General features: G+C 45.2%; 1 protein-coding gene across 1 annotated transcript in view; it reads right to left on the bottom strand.

The window, feature by feature from the left end:
- The window catches only part of LOC131880782 (uncharacterized), a 47,438-nt gene that overhangs the window by 8,875 nt on the left and 17,406 nt on the right, over positions 1 to 21,157 (bottom strand). Inside the window, exon 3 of the mRNA XM_059227480.1 lies at positions 1,630 to 2,007. Within this exon, the coding sequence (XP_059083463.1) occupies positions 1,630 to 2,007 (378 nt within the window). The remainder of the gene's footprint in view (positions 1 to 1,629; positions 2,008 to 21,157) is intronic.

Here is a 21,157-nt window from a genome sequence, read left to right as displayed (position 1 = left end):
GTGGAAGATGTCCATATTTCCACAGGCCCAAGTCTATGGAGAATCAACCCCTCAGGTGTGTCGAGAGTGACTCAGTTAGACAATGAACATCTTGTTTATCTAACCAAACAGTCCAACAACGAGCGCCACAAAGACCTGGAGGGAACATAATGCTATTTGTGGAACAATTTGTGAATGGAACGAAACTGTGGAAATACAATTTGTGTTCCCACACTCTTAAGAATGAGAAATGAGTTCAGCTTCATTCGCCGAGGAGTAACGTGCCATGGTGGCCATTTAGGATGAAGAGAGGAATGTCAGGTGGAACGAACGTTGGAACACAGTCAGTCAGAGGAACGAAATCCCCTTCTCCATTAAAGACAAGCTCTTACAGCTTGGCAATTTCCTCGTCCCAATGAACCAGAGTCCACATCTGGACCGAGGATATACTGGACCAGGAAATCCGGCACGATATTTATACGTGTACCTACTACCCATGTTCCAGATAGTGAACTCTGTAGTTACTCGTTCCAAGTCTATCCTTTACGGGGGATTGAGGATACCTTCAAGACTACATACGTTTTGATCTATTTCCAACGAATAGGAGAAAAAGCATATTTGAAACGGCTCCTTCCACGAGCCGAATATGAAAGCCACAATTTTCTGACACGCAAAACCACCATTTGTTCCCGTTGGAACTATGAGTCTCCCGGCCAACGTCAACGCGAAGTTAAACCTTGTATTACTTTTGGCCTGTTCTTAATAGAAAAAAGAACCTTCTTTAATGTGGGTTCACTTTATCGCTTAGTTTCTTGCCAAGTTTGATCGTCTTAATTGTGTAATAATCTAAAGACATTGGCCGGGTTGAAGAGTGCATGCGAAAGAGCGAGTGGTTCTATAATTCAGAATGTCTGAGCTAACGAGCATCAGAGCATCGGAACATCACCGCAAGCTCAAGATCTAAATGAGTTGGGATGGAAGGTAGGCCGAAGTTCTTCAAGGATCGATTTTATCGCAGAATAGAAGATCCGAACATCTCACGTTTCTTCTCGAGTATTTTCACAATTGAACGATCATTCTGGATCGATTACTTTCAAACAAAAGAACCGTCAAGAGGAGGCTTGAGTTTGAAATTCAAGACCTGGCTCTAATGAATCCCGGGTCGCGTTCCAAAGGTTCCGATAACAATTACAGTAGGAGTAATACTATTCTAACGAGAACAGGCCTCTTGATCTTCAGTGTTCACTAGGACTGCACAGCTTTGTGCAGCCAACTATTTCCCTTAATCCGATGAAAACTTAGAAATGCCACCCCATAGTAGGATAAGCGCCGTCTTTCAGATAACTCAGATAAATATTTGGAAAATGATTTACCCACATTGGACCTAATGGCGATTCATTAACTGAAAGAAATTTGCGTGGCTATTCTCTGGAAACTTGTGGAGGAATGAATGAAGTGAGGGGTTGGATTTCGATCTGCTACAGTAGAAGCTTAACCCTAGTCAAGAGGGACAGCGTGATCGGTGGAAGAGATTAACCCAAACCCATGAAAGAGCTTCACACATCACCAATTGAAGTCTTAAGAAAAGAGTCAGTCAAAAATTGCCCACTACCCCTAGAAGCGTTAATGTTAGTCATGATTGGAACATACACTGAGTGGTTTGAGCCCCCAGGACCCCCATCACGGACGGGGATCTTTGATTCTGGAGTGTCCTTCTTTGGCTGAAGAGGTCATGGTAAGTTGGAAGGAGCGAATTCCCATCACTGTCATTGTTATTGGAGGACTCATCGGACTCGTCCGAAGACTGCCTTCGCCGGGGATAATCCCCGCTGCTTCCCCGCCTGAACGAGCTCGAAGCGAGTCGAACCCGCTTTTTGGGACTTATGTTCTGCTCCGGGGGTTTCAGAGCGGAATGGAAGGATTGCGAAGGTCTCAAACTGCTGGTCACAGTGATGGCTGGAACGCCTCCTCTCACGCCCGACGACGACGCGGAGGAGGCCGGATGGGCAGACCATTCATTTAAACTCTCTGCAAGAGATAAGAGAACGGGAAAAGGAGAATATGAACATAAATCATAAGAATGAAATCAAATGAAAATAAATGAAAGCAAGATGAGAGAGAAGCCGAGATGCCGTCTTCCTGATGGATCTTGTTGCAGTACAGAGGAGCGAAGGAGAGAGAGACAGAGAAAGAGAGAAGTTAAAAAGCGAAACAAGAAAGCGCCAAGTGGACAGGGAGAGGTTGAGTGGAAGAACCAGCGAACTCGTTAAGCCGCCATTGAGAAGTGGTGAGTGAGTGGGCAGTCGCCAAACACAGCCAAGACATCAAGATCATTTGGTTACTTAATGAGTTAGTTGGTTAGTTAGTTCGTTAGTTAGCATTAGTGTGCTCAGATCAAGTCGGAAGCAAACCAAGTCAGAAAAAAACAAGGATCAGGAAAGATCGACAGGGAAAGAAGGCAACCCAAAGAAAAGTAAACGCTAAATGGAAAGAAAGGAGGCAATTTTCTTGCAAATCGCCAACACAGCCAGAAATCTAAGAACATCATCATGGCACCTGCACGCTCGTTCATATTTCAACTCACATAAAGCAAAACAACATTGAAAAATAGAAGGGACGACTCATTCCTCCAACAAGAAAAGCTCTCCAATGCATCCAAACGCCTAGAGGGTCGGTTAAGATAAGGTTGAATGAGCGATGGATGGATGTCACACGCGAGAATCGTCACCCTGAGTTGTTGACAAGAGAACCTGTTGTCTCTAGTGGTCAACCAACAATTCAGTGACGCTTCTCAATACTGGCATGATACTGGTCCCCTATCGGGATCTAGTTCTGGCAATCGTTTATAGCATGGTTCAGTGGGGGGGGGGCATCGATTCTCTACCTCTGGATAGCATAACGGGCAGCCGGACATGCAGGGTGACTAGAGCATATCTAAGACAACATCAGGCATTATCTTAAGCAAAGTCTACGTTGAAGCTGATTATTTTGGACGTCAGAACATTTGAAACGTTGGTATTTGATCTTGAAAGAGCCTACTTTGACCCTTTGGTTCCGCGTCTGGAATGTTCTTTCAAGGCTCAAGTCACAACAGGAGCCGATACCCAAGAAAATTGGCACCAGCTCCACTTCCTCCCAGAGGAAGCACCGCCCCTCTAGTTATTTATGACCACAACAAAGAGCCGGAGCCAAGGAGACACACAAACACAAACTGATGGATGGTGTTATTGTGATTCAGTAGCTCCAAATAGGAAATGGAGGGTTCAACTTTTATACTCTCTAAGCCTGACAAATTTAGATTGGCTTTCAGAGGCCTTAGAGCTTGTTCAAAACTTTAAGCAATGAAAACTTTGTCACCACCGTCTGTGGAGCAGAAATCGAGCTCATGGCGACTGGCATCCCTGAACAAATTGTGTCCCTGCCACGTTTCCATTACCATCGGGCGGGCTAGACTCAAAGACACGCCCAATTTACCAGCCTCTGCTCGGGTGCTGACGTTGAGAAATGAAGCCTAACCAATAGTGACAAACTTATCGTTAACGTGTATTTCCAGCTCAAGATTGTGGCAGAAAACACTCTCCAAAAGTTTGCCCTTCGAGTACCATTGAAACGAAGAAAGTAAAAGGCTCTCCCGTTGATGTAGTGGGCGCCCAAGATATCATATGGTTTTGTTTGAGCTCCTTTCTCGAGCTCAAGCTCGCCCAAAGAGATGCTCCTTCATGGGTTTTTTGTTATCCTCAACAAGGATGATGTGAAAGACCTTGTTTCCATGAATGCCTTGAAAGAAGGCGTGTTGCGAAGGAAAACTTATCCACGGTTGCCCCCTCACCAACACACAAGCACATACCGAGACATTATGGCACGTCTAGAATCAAACTTTGAGAGGGTATCTAACATTACGACCACACTTCGACCAAACAACGATGCGAGATTCCTTAAGAAGGTAAAGGCATGAAACGAACGGTGCCTCAGATTAGGATCCAATCAGGGATGCCGAGTCGTCAAGTTTCCACCCGACATCAAGATAGATTCCAAGCCAGTCTTGGGGTGGTGTGCAAAGTGCTTTTTGGTGGCAGTGAATGGAATTTCGAGCCTTTCCTAACCACCATGTTTGGCAGCACTACGAAAAGGTCCTTTTTGCTTCTTTGTTCTTTGGGTGGGTAGAGTATCAACGGATTACAAGGTGAACTTTTTTCGTCTCAGCAATTTACCCTTATGTTTCAACGCATAAAGAGGAGGAGCAAAGCCATTATGCGTGTATCTTGCAATAGCAGGGCTGCTAAGAAATTGAATATGCCTCCGTGGAAATGGCCGCAAGATTGGCCATGGACAGCAAAAAAAGGGAATGTCAGGCAGAATCTCTCTTGGGTGACAAATCCTGATGGCGGAAACGACCCTCATGATTTATGGGCGCTCATTTCTTCTGGCAAGTCGTTGTCTCTTGGTTCCTATTGCAAAATGGGTTCAATTTTGCAGCTCCTTCCATCTCTCGCCTTCTGTCTACGTCCCCAGGGATCTTAATTCGCATTCAACACCCATTTAACGTGTCTGCACTGTGAGGAAGTTATCCAGTTACCCTGAAGCAAATAGCCCTGGGTGTGGGCCATCTATATGTACTTTCACGCAGATAACCGGATGAACATATGGACACTCCCTTGAATGGATAATAAAGAAGGCCAACCTCGGAAGGTTCTCCGTCATTGGCCTCGCCGCCTCGACAATAAAGACGTTCGCTGGCCCTTCTTGACCATCTAGCACTCATGAGGAAGAAGATATTTAATGTTTACCCAAGATTTTTGACCAAGGGACACGCGGTGCGTCTCCCAAATGCTGAACAATGGCCTGGTATGTCAGGAGTTGGGGCCCATGTGCAGAATGGATTGCGCCTTTACGTATAAATCAGGATGAAATACTTCCACATCTTCTATCGTGGCTTTACACGCCCTTTGACAAAGGCAGCACCGGGTGGTAAATTGTCTCATTGATGCTTCCGTATGACTGGGAACGAATGCAAATTTGGCGTGTGTGGGTACACCGAGTTTGTCAGGGTCGTGATGGCTGGCAAACTCGAGCAAAAATTCAAAAACTTCAGACTCAAGACAAGTTGAGCTCAATATAGCACAGCTAAACCACAAGGAGAATGAAATATAGAGAAAATACGCGGATGCCGTTTGGTCCCATTGTGTTTTGAGGACCCCCCAATGCGCTTCTGGTTCAGGCCTAACAAAAGACTTTGTATAGTAAATCACTTTTGCTTTGTTGGGCCCTAAACTGTTGAGAGGTACAAAAGATTCTCCCTCGTTTGTATGGGCACAAGGGGAGAGAAAAAATCCGACAACTTTGCATTCCCATTGGCCTATAGGCCCATCATGTAGGTGTTGGTCATCTCGGGGGCAATCAATCGCCAACATCCAACATCGACCTCGAGTTAACAACTGATGAGCCCGAGTTAGATCCACACATCTGACTGGTTTGAGTGAAGAGAGAGAGAGAGAGAGAAAGAGAAAGAAGTAGAGAGTGGTCCGATTCTCTCCCTAAGACCAAAAGACCACCAATTCCAACGGTACTGGCTTTGCGTGTGGAGGCTTAAACGAAAAATATTGGAAACATATATTATTGGGAATTGAAGTCAAGCATGTCTTGGTCGCTCTCGATGTGTGGTTGGCTGGTTGGCTGGTTGGCTGAGAGGCCATAAACGTGGGGCTGAGACTACTGGGATCTCCGTGATTGTGGCCAGCCGAAAGGCTAGAAGAACCTTGTGGAAACACTGCTTGAATCTCTTGTTCTCCTCGAAACTTGATTTCCGATGGTTCAACAAAAAGACCACGAGTTGATCGTGCGAGTTCGTTGAAATCCAAGACCGATAATATTAATGGTTAGGCTTCACACGAAAGTTTCTGGGAACTTCTAACAGTGGGAAAGCTAAAAATATGCCCTCATCTCTATTAAGGCAGGAGAGAATCGATTTGGTGCTTATAGGACCAACCACTTCACCAGTGCTCAAACCACCTTGGATTCAACAGATGGCTTCTTAGACTTCTCAATTTCGGATCAATATGTATGCAAGCTGCCATTGGTCTTTGATGCAATTGTATGAACCTGAGGAAACATTGGAAGAAAATTCAACAAAAAATCGAGGACATTGGAAGTGACCTTCAATGGGTTCAAGATCAGTAGTCTCTGAATGGTTCAATCATGTTGCACATTGAGATCAACCTTGTCATTAGCAGGAGGACCCCAATCGAACAATCACACCATTCTAGACGCTCAAATGCCACCAATGGGAGGCGTTGGCTCGAACGCATTCGTTCGGGAACCACTCTTATTGGTCCAACCAGCCTTAGAAAAGTAGCCCAAGAGCCAAAGTCCACATTAGCTTAAATGCCCCTCCCCTCGATTTTTTTCGACACGGATTGGATTAAATATTGATTTTCATGAGACGAAGAAGCATCGCAGAGAGTGCGGTCAGGGCGAGAGTTGAAGATCCCGGTCAGACTCGTGGCGGATAGTTGCGTATGGAGCATACACTAAACCAGTGAAGTCGTCCATGAAATGTGGGAGATCCATGCAAATTTGATGAGCTCCCTTTCTCGTCGAGTCGTGTGAATGCGCGCCATTGGCCAAGAGCAAGGAGCAGGGTCCAAGGTCCATGGTCTTGGACTGAATCCCAAAGGGAGATTTGTCCGAATTCTCTCACACAAGAGAGACATATTCCCACATTCACATGCACAAAGAGACATTTATTCGTGTTTTGAATCCCTGAGACGATATCGGAGAAACTATCTCCAAGAATTTTTGAACTTGAAGGATCCAAAAAGAGCAAAAATGTGTCACTCTGTTTGGCCTTGAAGGCAATCTGTTGGGTAAAATGAATTCAGAACGAAACCAGCCCCTGCTGATAGACTTGGACACCAACATGTCAAGGAGGGTATTGGAAGCCTTCGCGAGTTTTTTTTCTCAATCACATCCAAGCTTCATGCCTCGCTTAAAAGAAGGCCTTTCAAGGCCGCTTTTGATCTTCAAGATTGACAAAAGCCATCGAACAGAGAGGAAGGCGTGGAGGACGAGGTGAAGGAGAGGGAGAAGGAGGAAAGAAAGACTCCGGCTACCTACGTTACGTAGCTGATCCGGATGCGACCGGGAGGCTATCAATCATCCAGATTTTGGCTTTTCAAAAAAGGCCACCTCTCAAATCGCGAGCGGAATCGACTTTGATTCCCAAACCATTGAGACAAAGGCCCCTTTGGGTGACGCCAAAACGTATTTGTGGGAACCAATATCGGCTCATTTGAAATTTTGAACGTCTTGGAAGTTTGGCTCGTGTGTTAAGTTGAACAGAGAGAAAAGCCAGGGATAAAAAAGGCTTTTGATCCGAGGCAATGCTTCAGTGTGACGAATCAGCTCTCGGTAGGCGGGTTCTTATATCATACTCACAATGAAGGCCTCTAATGTTAGCGACTAACTACACCTCAAGACTTCAAATCAAGGCCAATGATGAAAGTGGTAAACGCCTCTTCGTAGCCCTTTTTGTCTATCTGTGCATTTGGACCTCCCCATGGAACCATTTCTATAATTGACAGAATGAATTGCAACCAAAGGTGCACGAGTGCATTGCTTTCCCATTCACCTTGACCTTCACAGCCCTCACAGTTTAGCTGGTCCTTGCTCTACCAACAAGCACGAAACGCCAGCAGACAGCCCCTAATATTGGCAGGGAACCAACAAAAATCCTATTACCATATGGATGCACCCGCCTCCCCCCCCTCTTCCCCAAGTCAAAGCAGACTCCCTGGCAAATCCTTGTCGGAGATGAATGATACATTGCCATTTTCATCAAACATCTCCCTTCCTCTTGAAGACCGTTGACAAAAGCGAACTCCTAGACTCATGTCGAATCATTAGTTTCTCTTTCAATGAACCAAGAGACTTGTACTTTTTTGCCAACTGGATCTCGTCGCTCCTTGCCTCGAGTCAAGTAGTTTCTGCTTCCGCAGTAAACGTCCCGTGAACACCTAGCTAACGAGAACAGCTGTCGATCAGGTCTGATGCACAGGCGAGCGTCGTCGCCGTCAGCTGTTGTCCCAAGCTGTCTGTCCTTGCAGCCTTGGCTTTCCGCCCTTGGCCTTCACCGTGGTATCGTCGGTCGGTCTCGGTCTCTTTTTCTCATTTAGCCTTGGGAGAGGGCAAGGCAGATAGAGTAGAGCTAGCAGCCACCGAGATGAAGGCCATTACGAGTGGACGAGCTCAATGCCATTTGAAGGCCACCGCGACGTTGCAGAAATAGCCTTGAATTGAAGAAAAAGGGGGAAGGAGAACCGTACCAAAGCTGAAATAGTCCAAAAGAAGGAGAAAGCGACGGGACGAGGAAAAAGGTCCAAGAAGATGGAGAGAAATAAAGGAGAGGAACAGCTACAAGCGGAAAATGCTTCAAAGCTTCAAAGCTTCTTTTGAGAGAGAGGATCTTGGGATCTGAACAAAGAGATCTGTGAGGAAAAATGCTGACCAATTGAGGAAGGGTTGCATGTCAGTGATTAAGGTCGGCTGAAGTGTCTGGCCAATATTTTGTTTTGATAAACTCAACCAAGACAGTTCAGTTTCCAATAAAACTCGCCACCGCTCGTGGCGAGTTCGTCGTCGTTTCTTCGNAAGTTGAAAAATTTCAGCACAGGATCGGCATACATATTGGTAGTGGAAATGCCATTATTGACTTGATTGCCTCGCTTCCCAAACAATTAGTCGGCCTTGCAGCACCCACGTTCAGCTCAGTTCGCGATTCAACGAGATCGACAGTCAGTGGAGGCTTGGAGTCCGAAGGAACGAGCGAACTAAATAGAAACGGACGAGGAAAGCCCTTGGAAATTATGCCTCTTTCAAAATGCATCAACGAGTTGCTTTTTGCATCTTGTCCCACTCGGCGAAAGAAGACTCAAAGTTTGCAGTCGTCGTCGTTTCTTCGTTCGCCTCAATCCATACATCCATTCACTCGCACCACCGAGATTGGGCGCAAAAACACAAGATGATGCACTCCAAGGAGCATCAAGGTTTTGTGGACCATCTCCGTTCCCGAGAACCAAGACCAAGAAGAAGACGAAAAAGACGTCGTTTTGTTGGCAAACCCTGAGCATCCCTCTGATCCTGCCACAAAATTGAGACGGATCGCTCAGAAGTTTTATTGTTCCGGTTCCTTTCGCTTCGAGCGTTTCCAAGTCGGACAGACCTTTAATGTCACTGCACATAAAAACCATCTAACTGGAAATACACAAGATGGCAGAACGTTGACTTTGCAGGTCATCCTGACTGGCTTCTCTAGTCAATAGCTTGAATAAGGCCCAGCTGATTGGGTTTGGAGAGAAAAGAAGAAGAATGTTCCACACAATCAATGCAAACCGGTTCGATGCAAGTGCTCCACTACTGTTTGCGTGGATTTGACCTGAACAAATGGAAGCCGAGAGATGAAGTGAGCTTGATTAATGGACGAGTTGAAGTTAAACTTTTCAATTGGTTTCCTGCAACCCTTTGGTGTTGGCCTTTGTGGTATCCATTTGGAACAGTTGCTCAACCACCAGATGGCTTCCCAAAATGAGCCGTGTTCCCATTCAAGTTTCAATGGGGTCATCTCGACGAGTTGGCAATCGGATCGGAGGAACAGGATTGAGAAAATCAATATCACTTCTGGTTCCAGTTCAACCAAACCACCACGTCAATAATTCAATAACTTCGAGAGAAATATCCAAGCCAGATATTATTCATGTTTTGTGCCTGGAATTCCATAGTGGATCACTGACTGACCATAGAGTCAAGACGTACGAATCAAAGATTCAAGAAATTAGTTTTATTGGTCGCATTCAAGGAATATGACACGGTGTCTTTTCTCATGAATTTACACTGAGTGACAATGATTGGCTTTTGCAGAGCAGCTTTTGATTTATCAATAGATTGCCTGGCATTGCTGGCAATCCAATTAAGACACGTAAACGACCCATGGGAACCAATTAAACAGGCGCCCCACCGATCAATAGCTAACCCATGTAGGAAACTATAGTTTACAAATCCAGTGGTCTTTCCTCATCCATTCCATTAATAATTGCAAACCCTGATTTGGGTGGGAAAGCTCCAATCCATTTTCTATGGCTTTGATGCATGCATTTGACGTCTGGTTAATAATTGGCGAAACTAGGTACGAACAAAGCCACGCCTGCTTGGCTTTTCATCTTCCCACCATCCAAAGCCTTGGAATGAAATATGCAAAACAGTTGAAAACACATTCATTTTTGGCGGGTCTTGATTGAATATTAGAGTGTTTTCTTCCCAGCCTTTTCATCCCCGCCACCATTGATCCTGGTTCGAAAGTTCATACATTTTAGAAGCCTGGGGATCAATAAATTTTCAATGGAATAAGGATTTGGCAATCACCAAGTTTGGCCATATTTCCACGAGTTTTCTCAGTTTGGCAACTCACGGATCAGTTAACTATGGCAGGCAGTTAGCGCAGTTAATTATGCAGATCTCTCACAGAGAATGGCCTTCTTTGCAGCTCGCGGGAAAACCAGTCTCAAGGCTTAAAGCGCACGGAAGCGAAGAAGCTCAAAGGCTGGCTTTTCACGGAGGTGGCTGGAGATTTATGATAACTAGCCTGCTACCACACTGCCTTGGAGTCTGAAGGCTCAGCCTTAACCAAGGCCATGATCTATTGTTTTGGTTTTAGGAGTGAGGATAAACAATCACCAGATTTGAAAATGAAACTGAAGAAAGCCGGAGGACGAGCTCAATGAATACGTAGCCTTTCTTATGGAATAAATTCTCTCTGCCCAGGTCCAAGGGTCGAAGAGCGAGCTCAGCTTGATCGAGGAGACACGTGACAGAAACCTCTTTGATGAAATATTTTGGTTCGTGATGGATTTGACCTTCATGTCTGTTTGACGGAGTGAGGATCTAAATGTTGAATGATGCCATTTCCAGAGGCCTTGTCCATCCGACAGGCAAAGGTTTCTGAACTCCTCCGAAGGAAGGAACTCGGACCCCACGGACCCAAGAATCTCGGGGACTAGCTAGCTAGCTAGCTAGCTCGTCCTCCGTTTTTGTATGGCTAAGAAACCATCTATCCATTATTAGATTATGCACTCCCATGAGCAAGTCAGAGGGGAACAAGCTCCATCACCGCACACAAACAGGTCACAGTATTTGCCTTCTTGCTGGATCTCTCTTTACTCTGAGAAAACACATCAGCGTGTCACCATAGCCAATTATGGGGTGTCACAATTGTGTGTGGTGTACAATGGGAAACACTATTCCTTTCCTATGATATAGATACCTAGTACGCGATAGGTAGATACTCTGAGGGCAAAAGGAGGACCTTAACAACTGAGAAAGGAACCATTTCAAGCTTGGAGTCATTTCAAATTTCAACTTGGCAGTTTGTGCCAGTTCCAAGTTGCGACTTGAGGAAAGGGTCATCAACAAAGTTTCAGTTTGTCCTTGACTTTCTATTTCGACCTTCGGCCTTCTATCTCGTCCTGAAGCCCCATTGTGGAGTGAGTGAAATGGAGAGAGCGCTTCTCTGACATGTTGATGATACGTATAAGGTAATCCAAACCACGAGGGCAGTAAGATTTGTTTGTACTTTGGGGGACATGTTTGAAGGATTGCATGTTCAATTTGGGAGGCATCGGTTTGGTACGTAGTTCGTGGGTTTTGATAAATGTCTGTTCAAATTAATGGCCTTGCAATAAGCACATTCCTTGGCCAGAAGCCACGCGGGCAATTTGGGTGTTTTGAGAGCCTAACAACTCCCTGGAGGTGTGGGCTTACCAACCAAGGCATTTCATATCCATCCACGAAAGTGCATCACGAGTGAGTGCAAAAGCGAATATATTGGCCTTCACTTCACAAAATTTGGTTGCCAATTTTGCGCCTGCAATTTCTCGAGCGCAATGGGATCCATTTTTCACGCAAGTCTTGAAACTGTTGGTCCACTTAGCTCGGGTGGATCGTGGACCGTGGATCGTAAATACTGTAGCAAACCAATGATGGATGGCACTTGTTCGCTCTGTCCCTAATATCTGTTTGTTAATCCTTCGAAACCGGGTTAAACTCGACTCCTAAATGTGTTCGAAAGGCAAACTCGATGAACCGAAAACAAGCGTTTTCCTCGACAACCGGTCCAGCTGACTGTGTGAGCAGGGTTACAGTGTAAGCATGTCAATTTAAGTGACTTTTTGGCTCCAAAAGTTCAGGCGACGGCTGTGCGTAGTGAAGGAAGCTTTCACGTGGCATTGAATCAAAGTCCTTGACAGTTTGACTTTATCACTGCGAACAGGCTCACAAGTCCAAATTTTAGGGGCCAAGCGAGCCAGCGTCTCCAATCTCGAGGGCCTTGAGTGGAATTAAAAAAAGTTTTCATTCTCCGGAAGACTTTGAATCTTTTTTATTTTATTTGAACTATGTGCTTTGTAGTACATATTGATTTGTAAGGACTGTGCTATTGATGGAGCCTTCCGTTAGTGCTTAGGTTACAAGTGATTCAAAACACTCTGTTGCCATCTGCCATCGTTCATTTTGGTCCCAATCAAAAGCCTCACATCCAACCCTTCACAACGAGTGCCATCTTCGTTACGTTATGTGTGTGCGTTACTTAATGTAACATTTTACAAGCCTGTAACTTTGGATGAGTCAGAGCTTGGCATTATTGTGCAAGCAACAAGGAAGAGATAGATATCCCTGAGCCCGGGGATCTTCCAATAAACGGCATATTTATGAGAATAAGCCTATCATGAGCTCCGAATTTCCATATTTCCTTATCAAGGCTGCCGAGCTGGGTTCGTCCACAACAATCTGATTGCTCCAAAGAACCGATATATCCGTCCGCCATAAGGTTATTGTACTCCTGCTCGATTGGAAATATGTACGTACGTACGTCGTGTAAGTACTAAAAACGTTGGTTGTGCACTAACTCGAATCGTCAAGACCACAAAACGTATTTTCTTTGCCAGGAATGCAACTCGTCTTTGAAAGGAAATACCATACTTTACACATCATCCAAGGCCGGGAATGAACCCTTGGGCGATGTCATGATCAAGCGTCCCATAAAGGATTATGACTCCAGAGGCTTTTGTCATGATGAAGAAGCCAAGAAACGTGGTCGACCATATAAGGCGAACGATTGCCATCCCCCCTTCTCTTCAGTCAGGAAGAATTGGAACCAGTGAGGACAGCCTTGGAAGGCCTGTTCACGAACATAAGGTTCATAGCAACTACGTTATTTTGCAAGGTTGTCACAAACACACCTCTTCAGTGTCTGGGCTGATTGAACATTTTTTGGATGTTTTAAGTACATGGAGGGCTGCGATCTTCTATTTTTAGTGCCATTTTTTTTTTTAGCTTTTGTCTTTCAGAAACTCTTGCAGACTGCTGGTTGATATGTTCCAAATGCAAATTGGAACAAAAGTTCAAGCCATTCTCAAAACTTGTGTAGGAAGATGGGAAAGTTTGATTTCATGGCCAAGACAACCAGAAGCGGGAAGTTCAAGATGAGGAAGCACGGGCTCAATCATGAAGAGAGGAGGGGAAAAAACTTGGTTGAGATCCGTTGCCATCAGGAATGGGCAAACTGTTCCCTAGTGATCATACTCAAGGATAAGGCACCATTGTGAGCTTCACCGAGACATCATGATGTATTGATCTGGTGTACGTAGACATGTGTGGGGAGCAACTCCCAAATGCGAGGGTAAGTAGTGAACCTTGATTATTCTCATTCTCTCAATTAATTAATTAAGGATCTAAGGAATCAACAACCATGATCCACCCAAGGTCTTCTTAAGCATTGAGTTCCGTACTAGTGCTTTTTATTTAGAATACAAATCGCCCACTGTTAGACTTCGGTCATTGTTACTTGCGAACCTCACTATATAGGTAATAGGTATCAACCAGCATGAAGAGACAGCCAGGAGAGAGAGGTGTGCTTGAGAGATCTCGTCTGTCGTTCTTTTGCGTGAACTCCAAAGTTGATGACTTCACAAGAATTTGCTTCTGTCAGCTCATTGGCCCACAGGTTAACCGCGTCTATTTTCAAACTGGGGAAGAGCAGTGAGAGTACGTGGGAGATTGCTTTTCTGATCCAGGATCCAGTCTGCATAAACCATTTGTAACTCGAAGGAGGTCCCTCTTGATCCCGGCTCTGCTTTTACATTATATCCGGGTCTCATACGAATCGCAGTGTAATCCATTTATCCCTGCCTCTTCAAAAAATTGAGGCAAAAGACCTACGGACATACCATCTAAATGTATATGTGTGCAAGTGTGTGTGTGCTCGTAGAATGTAGTGGTGGGTAGAAATCCTCCTGTAGTGGATGGAGTGAGAATGCGCTTGAGTGAGTTCGTGAGCCTCAGTAAAGGCTCAACCAATCATGCGAAGATTGAAGTGAGCCCAATTTCCCTTTTGGGAACAAGGCCAGTCTCTGGCCATCAATGACTTTTCAACTTGTGGACCTGCTCAAGAGAGATCGAGGCTCAGCTTTCAACAACTCTCTTGGGGTCAAGTTCAACTTCACCGTCGACTCCTCCACCACCACCACCATCACCACCACAAGTACGACCACCACCGACAATGGAACGATCAAATTAGCCCACAAGGAGGGAACATGATAAATTTATTCACGGACAATGGCTCCCAGACCTCTACATGTTTACGGTTGTCACAATCGTGGAAACGAGCCAATGACTCTCCAAGGGGGTCGAGTGAGTGCTTCATGGCAATAGAATATATGCTGAAGAGCGATCACGATAAAAGCGGTGAGTAGGCGGCCAGGCCAACCAACGAACGAGACATAGCAATAGGGGGAAACCATGTATGGACCACGTACTACGTGGATAGATAGAGCGTGTTCGCCTCCAATTGACTCACTTGACAGACAAAATCATCCAATAAGTGGGGAAACGAGGAGCAAGACAAGGGAAGAAATCAATGCTATTGGAAGATCACGATGTTCCATTTGTTCTTCCAAGAGGGTGGTCTTTTAAGAGGGCTGCCACTGCCTCCTCTCCAATATCGTACGCCTTCACTGACTGACTGACTGACTGACTGACTGGCTGGCTGCTCTTCTTTGGTTCGCTCGAAATTTCGGGTCTCATCTGAGCTCATTGGAACACTCACTGAAGGAAGGAACAATTAAGGAACAGATTAAGAGACTTATGGAAATGACAGGGACCAAACGATAATTGTAAGGAAGAGAAAGAGACCTTGAGCCAACGACGAGTTGGTGAGAGTTGGCCATCACCATTGAGTCTGGTGTCATTAGAGGCCATCCGACAGCCTGCATTCTACATAGGGTGGATCATTAGAAGGGAATCGAAACGACGAAGAGAGAGAAAGTACCACCTCATCGGGCAAACAACAAGAATGAATGAATGAATGAATTGATGAACCTGAGACCAAGAGCAGACAGGCCAGGCGTGGAAAATACAGCGTATTGTTTCACTGTACTGGAACACAGACCAAAAAAATCCTCACAAGAGGGGTAGCATCAATTCGTCATGGGAGTGGCTCTCGGTCATATGAGTGATGGCAAGGTGGTTCCTTCAATGAGGACGAAACCCTAGAACGCAAATTGATTATCCTTCATAATGAATCAATTACATAGATAAACTTAGGCTCTCTCTCTCTCTCTCTTCCATTTATGCAGCATAGGCTTCGAGCTCCAAATGAAGTAACGAGTATGGAAGAGCCTTTTGGCCTCAACGGACACACAATGTACTTCAATAGGCACCGAATCATTCGTTCCCCAAGTTCCTGTTTGATTTCTTGCTTTTTGAGAGCTCAAGCTTTGATCACAGACGAAGAAGTTGGGTCAAATAACCCCTTGGTTCGTTTCGCTTCTTTCTCCTATCCTCACCACAGTCCCGGTTGTCTTTAAGCCGTCTTTCGGATCTTGATCGTTGAGATCGTATTTTTGGGATTATTTGCCAACGTTGGAGACTGCTCCTGTTTGTCTCCGGTTGGCACCCTTTATACATATCCTGGAGACAGTCAGCCAGTCAGGGATAGTTGTGGATGAAGGAAGGAAGGTGAAGGTTGTTGGCGGTGGCCTTGAAGCCAGAGTTCTTTGGCAAAGCTTTCGTCCCAAGGGCAAAACTATTGAACCATGATTCAGACACACGAACAAAGTACACTGGAGAAAGAGCGAGAAAGGGGAAAGAGCCTTCCATTTCGTGGCCGGTTTTCATCGATCACTGAGAAGAAAGAGCCTTCTTCTAACCAATCATCAGATGTACTCCGCGGCTTACAGTGGCCCTTAGCTGTATACAACATACTGTAAAAATACATTTTGTCAACGAACAGCTTGGCCGACTTCATGTTTCTATTTGTCTTTCATTTAAAATTCATCTCCTGTTGTTGAGCAAGGGGCAACTCGAGACATGAGAAGAAAGAGAGGGGAAAAAAGTTCCAATTACATATCAGTGTGTTCCAAGGAGCGGCATGGCTGCTTGGCAAAGCATCTATCTATCTCCGCTGGCTTGATCTTATATACCGAAGGAGATTTGAAAGCCGGAAAATCAGCAGAGCCATACGGAAGATGACAAAAAAACAAGCCCTCATCTTCCGTCCGTCGTCCATGGGATCAGCCTGAAGAACCAAGTGGTCCAACTCTAGAGTACATTGGCGATAATGGCCATCCTCGTTCCTCTTCTGAGACAAAAGCGCGTTTATGTCAACATTGGGGCTGATGTGGCAACAGAGTTCACGGCGACTATTTTTTTTATGAACCTACAAATTGGCTTCCACCCAAACTGTTCGATATAACGAGCTGTTCCCGAAGACTGCCAACGTTTTTAAGCTCTTCTGTTTCGTGGTGTGCTCCCATGATCCTGGATATTCTGTCTCGCTTTCGGGTTCCTTGCTAAGTGGGTGAGGGAGGGTAAAGAGTGAAATATCAATTTCAAGCTTCAGATGCTCTGAATGTGGCTCACATGTTCGAATAGGAAATAGGAACCCGAATGGTACCTGAGACAGGATGAGGACCCACATGGAACAGGATCATCCGGCGTGGCCTATCGAAATAAGAAGAAAAACGGAAAGGACCCAACAACACGAAGATTCTATTGGACAAATATTGACTCAAGAAGTCACTTTTTGGAAGCGGCAAGACGAGGAGTTTAACGAAGGGGCTTCGTTTGATATCGACCATTCATTGAAAGAGGCTTAACGTGATAACTGGCAGATTTGATTCGGGTTGGAACAGGTCAAAAAGCTACTTTTTCTTGTAGCTTCAGAAGTCAAAAACGCGGTGGGTGATGTTCCTGTTGGTGTCTCTCTAATTAGTTTTCAAGCAGCACGGACCGAATTGTCTGAGTCACAGTGAGGAAAAAACAAATTAAAAAAAGAACCTTCTCCTCCTCTGGTCTTCAGAAAGTTTTCTCGCCAGTTTGTAACTAAAAGGAAAGATTTCTTTGTCATCTCATTCTATGAGCATGGATTGTTGGCTGGGGCGAGATATCTTGGAATTAAGTTCTTTCTTTGTTCTGGCTCTGGTTCAATGTTGACTTTGGTGGAAGGAGGAACCGTGGGACCGTCGTTAAGTTTCGTTTCATCTCTCGGTCCCATAATGGTTGGTTGATAATTGCCCACCAACCCACGTGAGTTGCTCGCCGCCGTTGGCCGTTGGTCGTTGGTGGGTTTGCTCACTCCCACTTCCTGCTCGGAGAAACTCCGTTTCGAATTGGTCTTGGCTATGAATAAGGCCGATAATGTAATTGCTGGCCCCGTTTTAGAAATGGATCCCACTCACCACAAAACCCTAATTACATTTGACTCTCTCAGACCGAAACCGACGTTTATACATACACACAGAAAGAGAGAATACGCAAAGAGAATTGGTCTAAACGAAACGCCTTTGTATTAATTGCCAACTGGAATACAGTAGAATGAAGCTGAATTTTAACCTCTTTCAAATTTCATCTGAAGGTCCAATTGTCCAGGAACATTAGACAAATTTTCAATTCACACCTTGTGGTACGAAAAGTCATGTCTTCATTAATAATGAGTATAAATTTTCCGATTTTTTCCCCTCAAATGTCTGAAATTGGATCGCCAGCGACACTTGGTCATCCAAATCTCGCTTGGGAACCAAAGTGTTATCAAACGAAAGGAAGCCTAATACCGGCTTCTGGACTTATCCAAGCTCGGGGTAGATTTACAGCTGAGCAAGATCATCTCAGCCATATCCAAGAGCCAGTGCTCCCACAACCCTATTAATGCATCCAACATTACAGCCCTTTTAAAATCTTAATATTTTGTTCCCATGAATACTTGAAGACCTCTAGTTGGCCTTCCTTTTGGGATTGTACTGCCATACTTAGAGCATAAAGTACCAAAGAGCCCGGCCAGGGCTAATGATATCAACACGTACTAGCTATCAGCTTAGTATGACATAGTGCACACAAATCAAGCCACTCCTTGTGGGGTTTTGGAACGCTTGGATTGCCGTCAAAGCCGACCTTCAGCGGCATGCTCCTCTTCACCTCGTGAAGGCCAGAAACAAGAAACGTCCACCTTATTCTATCTTTTGGATCACTCTACCTTGAAGAGATCTAGAATGTGCTTGAGACGCCTTGAGAGACTTCAGATTCGAAATTCGAGGGAAGGAGGAAGGCCAGATTCGCGAGGAGAAGGCTTAGTTAAACGGGCACACACCACTCAATAGAGAGTAGAAAGAGAGAGTAGGGAAAGAACGATAGAGGAGGGCCAAGTATATGAAAGCTTTTGTGGGTGGTGGAACAGCAAGTCAAACCTAGCCTTAGACACTCGGGAGGGTGGTGGTGGTGGTGGTGATAATGGTGGTAGAAGTAGAAGTGGAAGTAGTAGTAGCAATAGTACGTAGTAGTGACGAAGTAAAGGCTGAAAGATACAGTAGTAGAATTCGCAGAGAGTTCACTCGATTTGCCACACGAACGAAAAAGCAACAACTCTTGACACGTATGTCGACAAGGCATTACGATCTGGTCAGAACACGAATTACCCTCGTCTTCTTCCCAATTTGGCTCTTTTCCAGCGCAGCACATCATTAACAAGCATCCTGGAAGAAAATGATACCACAGCCCACTGAGAAGCAATCCAAAATGCATTGGCTTGCAGTGACAGTGACATGGCTTCAAATCCATCTCACCCCCCCCCCCCCCTGGCTTTATACAATGAACTTCACCTTGACAAGTATTTGTCCGGCCTTGTCACTGGAAAAAAATGAAACTTGCTAAACATTTTCAGCCACGGGATTTTAGACCATGGATGTGGGACCGGAACCACTTGAAGATCAGGTGTGACGTAATGGACCACGTCATAACGATGTTTACCATTCCCGTGGCCGTTTCTTCGCCTGCCTCTGGTTATGACATTTAATGGCTCCCTAATGCCATTTCAAATGCACAGAGGAGGAGGGGAGAGTTGCCACCATGACACGTCTTCTGAAAGTTTCTTCACCAGGAATGTCTTCAACGCCCCTCATCTCGTCTAAAATGCATAGTTTATGCCCGACAACAAAGCAAGATGTTCCTGTCCCTAACAGGATCGATTGTTAATCTCCCCACTTTGTACCCTTGTCCTTTGTTTTGAGTTCGACTTTCTGACCTGCTTGTGGATCCGATTTGTGAGCCCGATCCGCCTACACTTCCCTGAAGGCCAAGATCAAAATCCAAGACAGGAAAGCACGGCACTCTTTCTCGAGACGAATATTTGCATGGCCAGGTAACTTGAGGACACCCTTTGTCCTTTTGTGATAATATCGACGAAAACTGACATTTGCCAAAAGATCACGGAAACACACAACTCACGACGATTGGCCTTCACTTGTTCTGAGAAGTTCGGTGCAATTATTTTTAGAAATCTCGGCCAATCGATTGTTCGTAAATGCATGCAGTCAGAGCTAAATACACTCACAAACTCATGAAAAACTAAGCCCTAAATGCACATGACATTATGTCAAAATTGGCCTTGATGAACCTTTCTGAGTTGTACTTCTGTTGGGTAATAATATCAGGCGGAAAAAAAATCGATCGGTGGCCTTTTTCCACAAATGACCCGCAACTTGTACTGTATTTCTCAACCATGTTTACCCGCTAGTGAGCGATAAATGCACTTATGCAAAGAAGAGCTCTGAATCTGACGTGGAACAAAATCTGGAAAGGTTTTTGAATAGCCTTTGAGAAGACAGTGGAGTGACGGAAAGCGGAAGCCACACAATGACTAGGTCCAATTAGAGTCAATTTCTTCTCAACAAGGAGAAAATCGTGCATAGAGGTTTGTAATGAATATCGCCAATTCCGTGATTGGAACGCGATGGCGTGTTCCACTGACTATCGGTTGATTGGCAATTTATGGATTCATCAGTAGATATTAGAGAGAAGTATCTCGTGAGACACGGCAAGGGTTAAGTTCGCCATGAAGTTCTGGTCGGTTCCATTGCCAGCTAGGCCTTGGAGGCTCTTTCATGGTTCTTGTTTCTTCCGTGGCGGGGTCCGGTCACGCCACGAACTCGATCTAAGTCAAAGAGTTTCTAAGAAAATGCGACGAGAAAGAGGAGTCTGTTCTCTCTGGCTCACTTTCTGTCTACCGACAGTAGAAGTATCGAGAGGTGGATTGGAAAACAATTTCCTGTTGTTCCACTTCAGCGCACGGCCAGGTTCTTAGAAAGGGATCACAGCACTTTAACGTGAGGCATATGTTGATTTTTTCTCCACGGAAGGCCTCCTCTAGGTTCTTCTCCCAGGGGAATGAACCCGTCTGGAATGCTTTGTTGACAACATTTGTTCTCCACCTCCCTCCTCTGGCACCCGAGGATTATTCGACGGGAGAGAGAGGCAGGGAGGAGACCTTCAGTGGTCCCAACTCCCGAAACCTTTCGTCCTTCAGCCCGAAGCATTGGCATTGGCATTGATATTGGTGCTTGGTACTCTTCTAGAGAATCATTGATTGGAATATGATTGGTTGGAAGTCTCTCATGCACGGTTCTCACATTGGAGCATGAACCGGATAGTTATTCATTGCTGGCTAGCTTTTAGCTTCGAGCAATTGAATGGCCGTAAATGTAACAGGAAAAAGCTTCGTGGAATAGCTTCGAATTTATGGACCCAATCCCTGGATCCCCGGTCAATCGACAGCACAGAGATAGATATTGCTCATTTGGATATGGCT

This window comes from Tigriopus californicus, chromosome 5, assembly GCF_007210705.1.
Source record: "Tigriopus californicus strain San Diego chromosome 5, Tcal_SD_v2.1, whole genome shotgun sequence".
NCBI lineage: Eukaryota > Metazoa > Arthropoda > Copepoda > Harpacticoida > Harpacticidae > Tigriopus > Tigriopus californicus.
The sequence above is the reverse complement of the archived record's forward strand: the minus strand, read 5'-3'. Positions and strand labels throughout refer to the sequence as shown.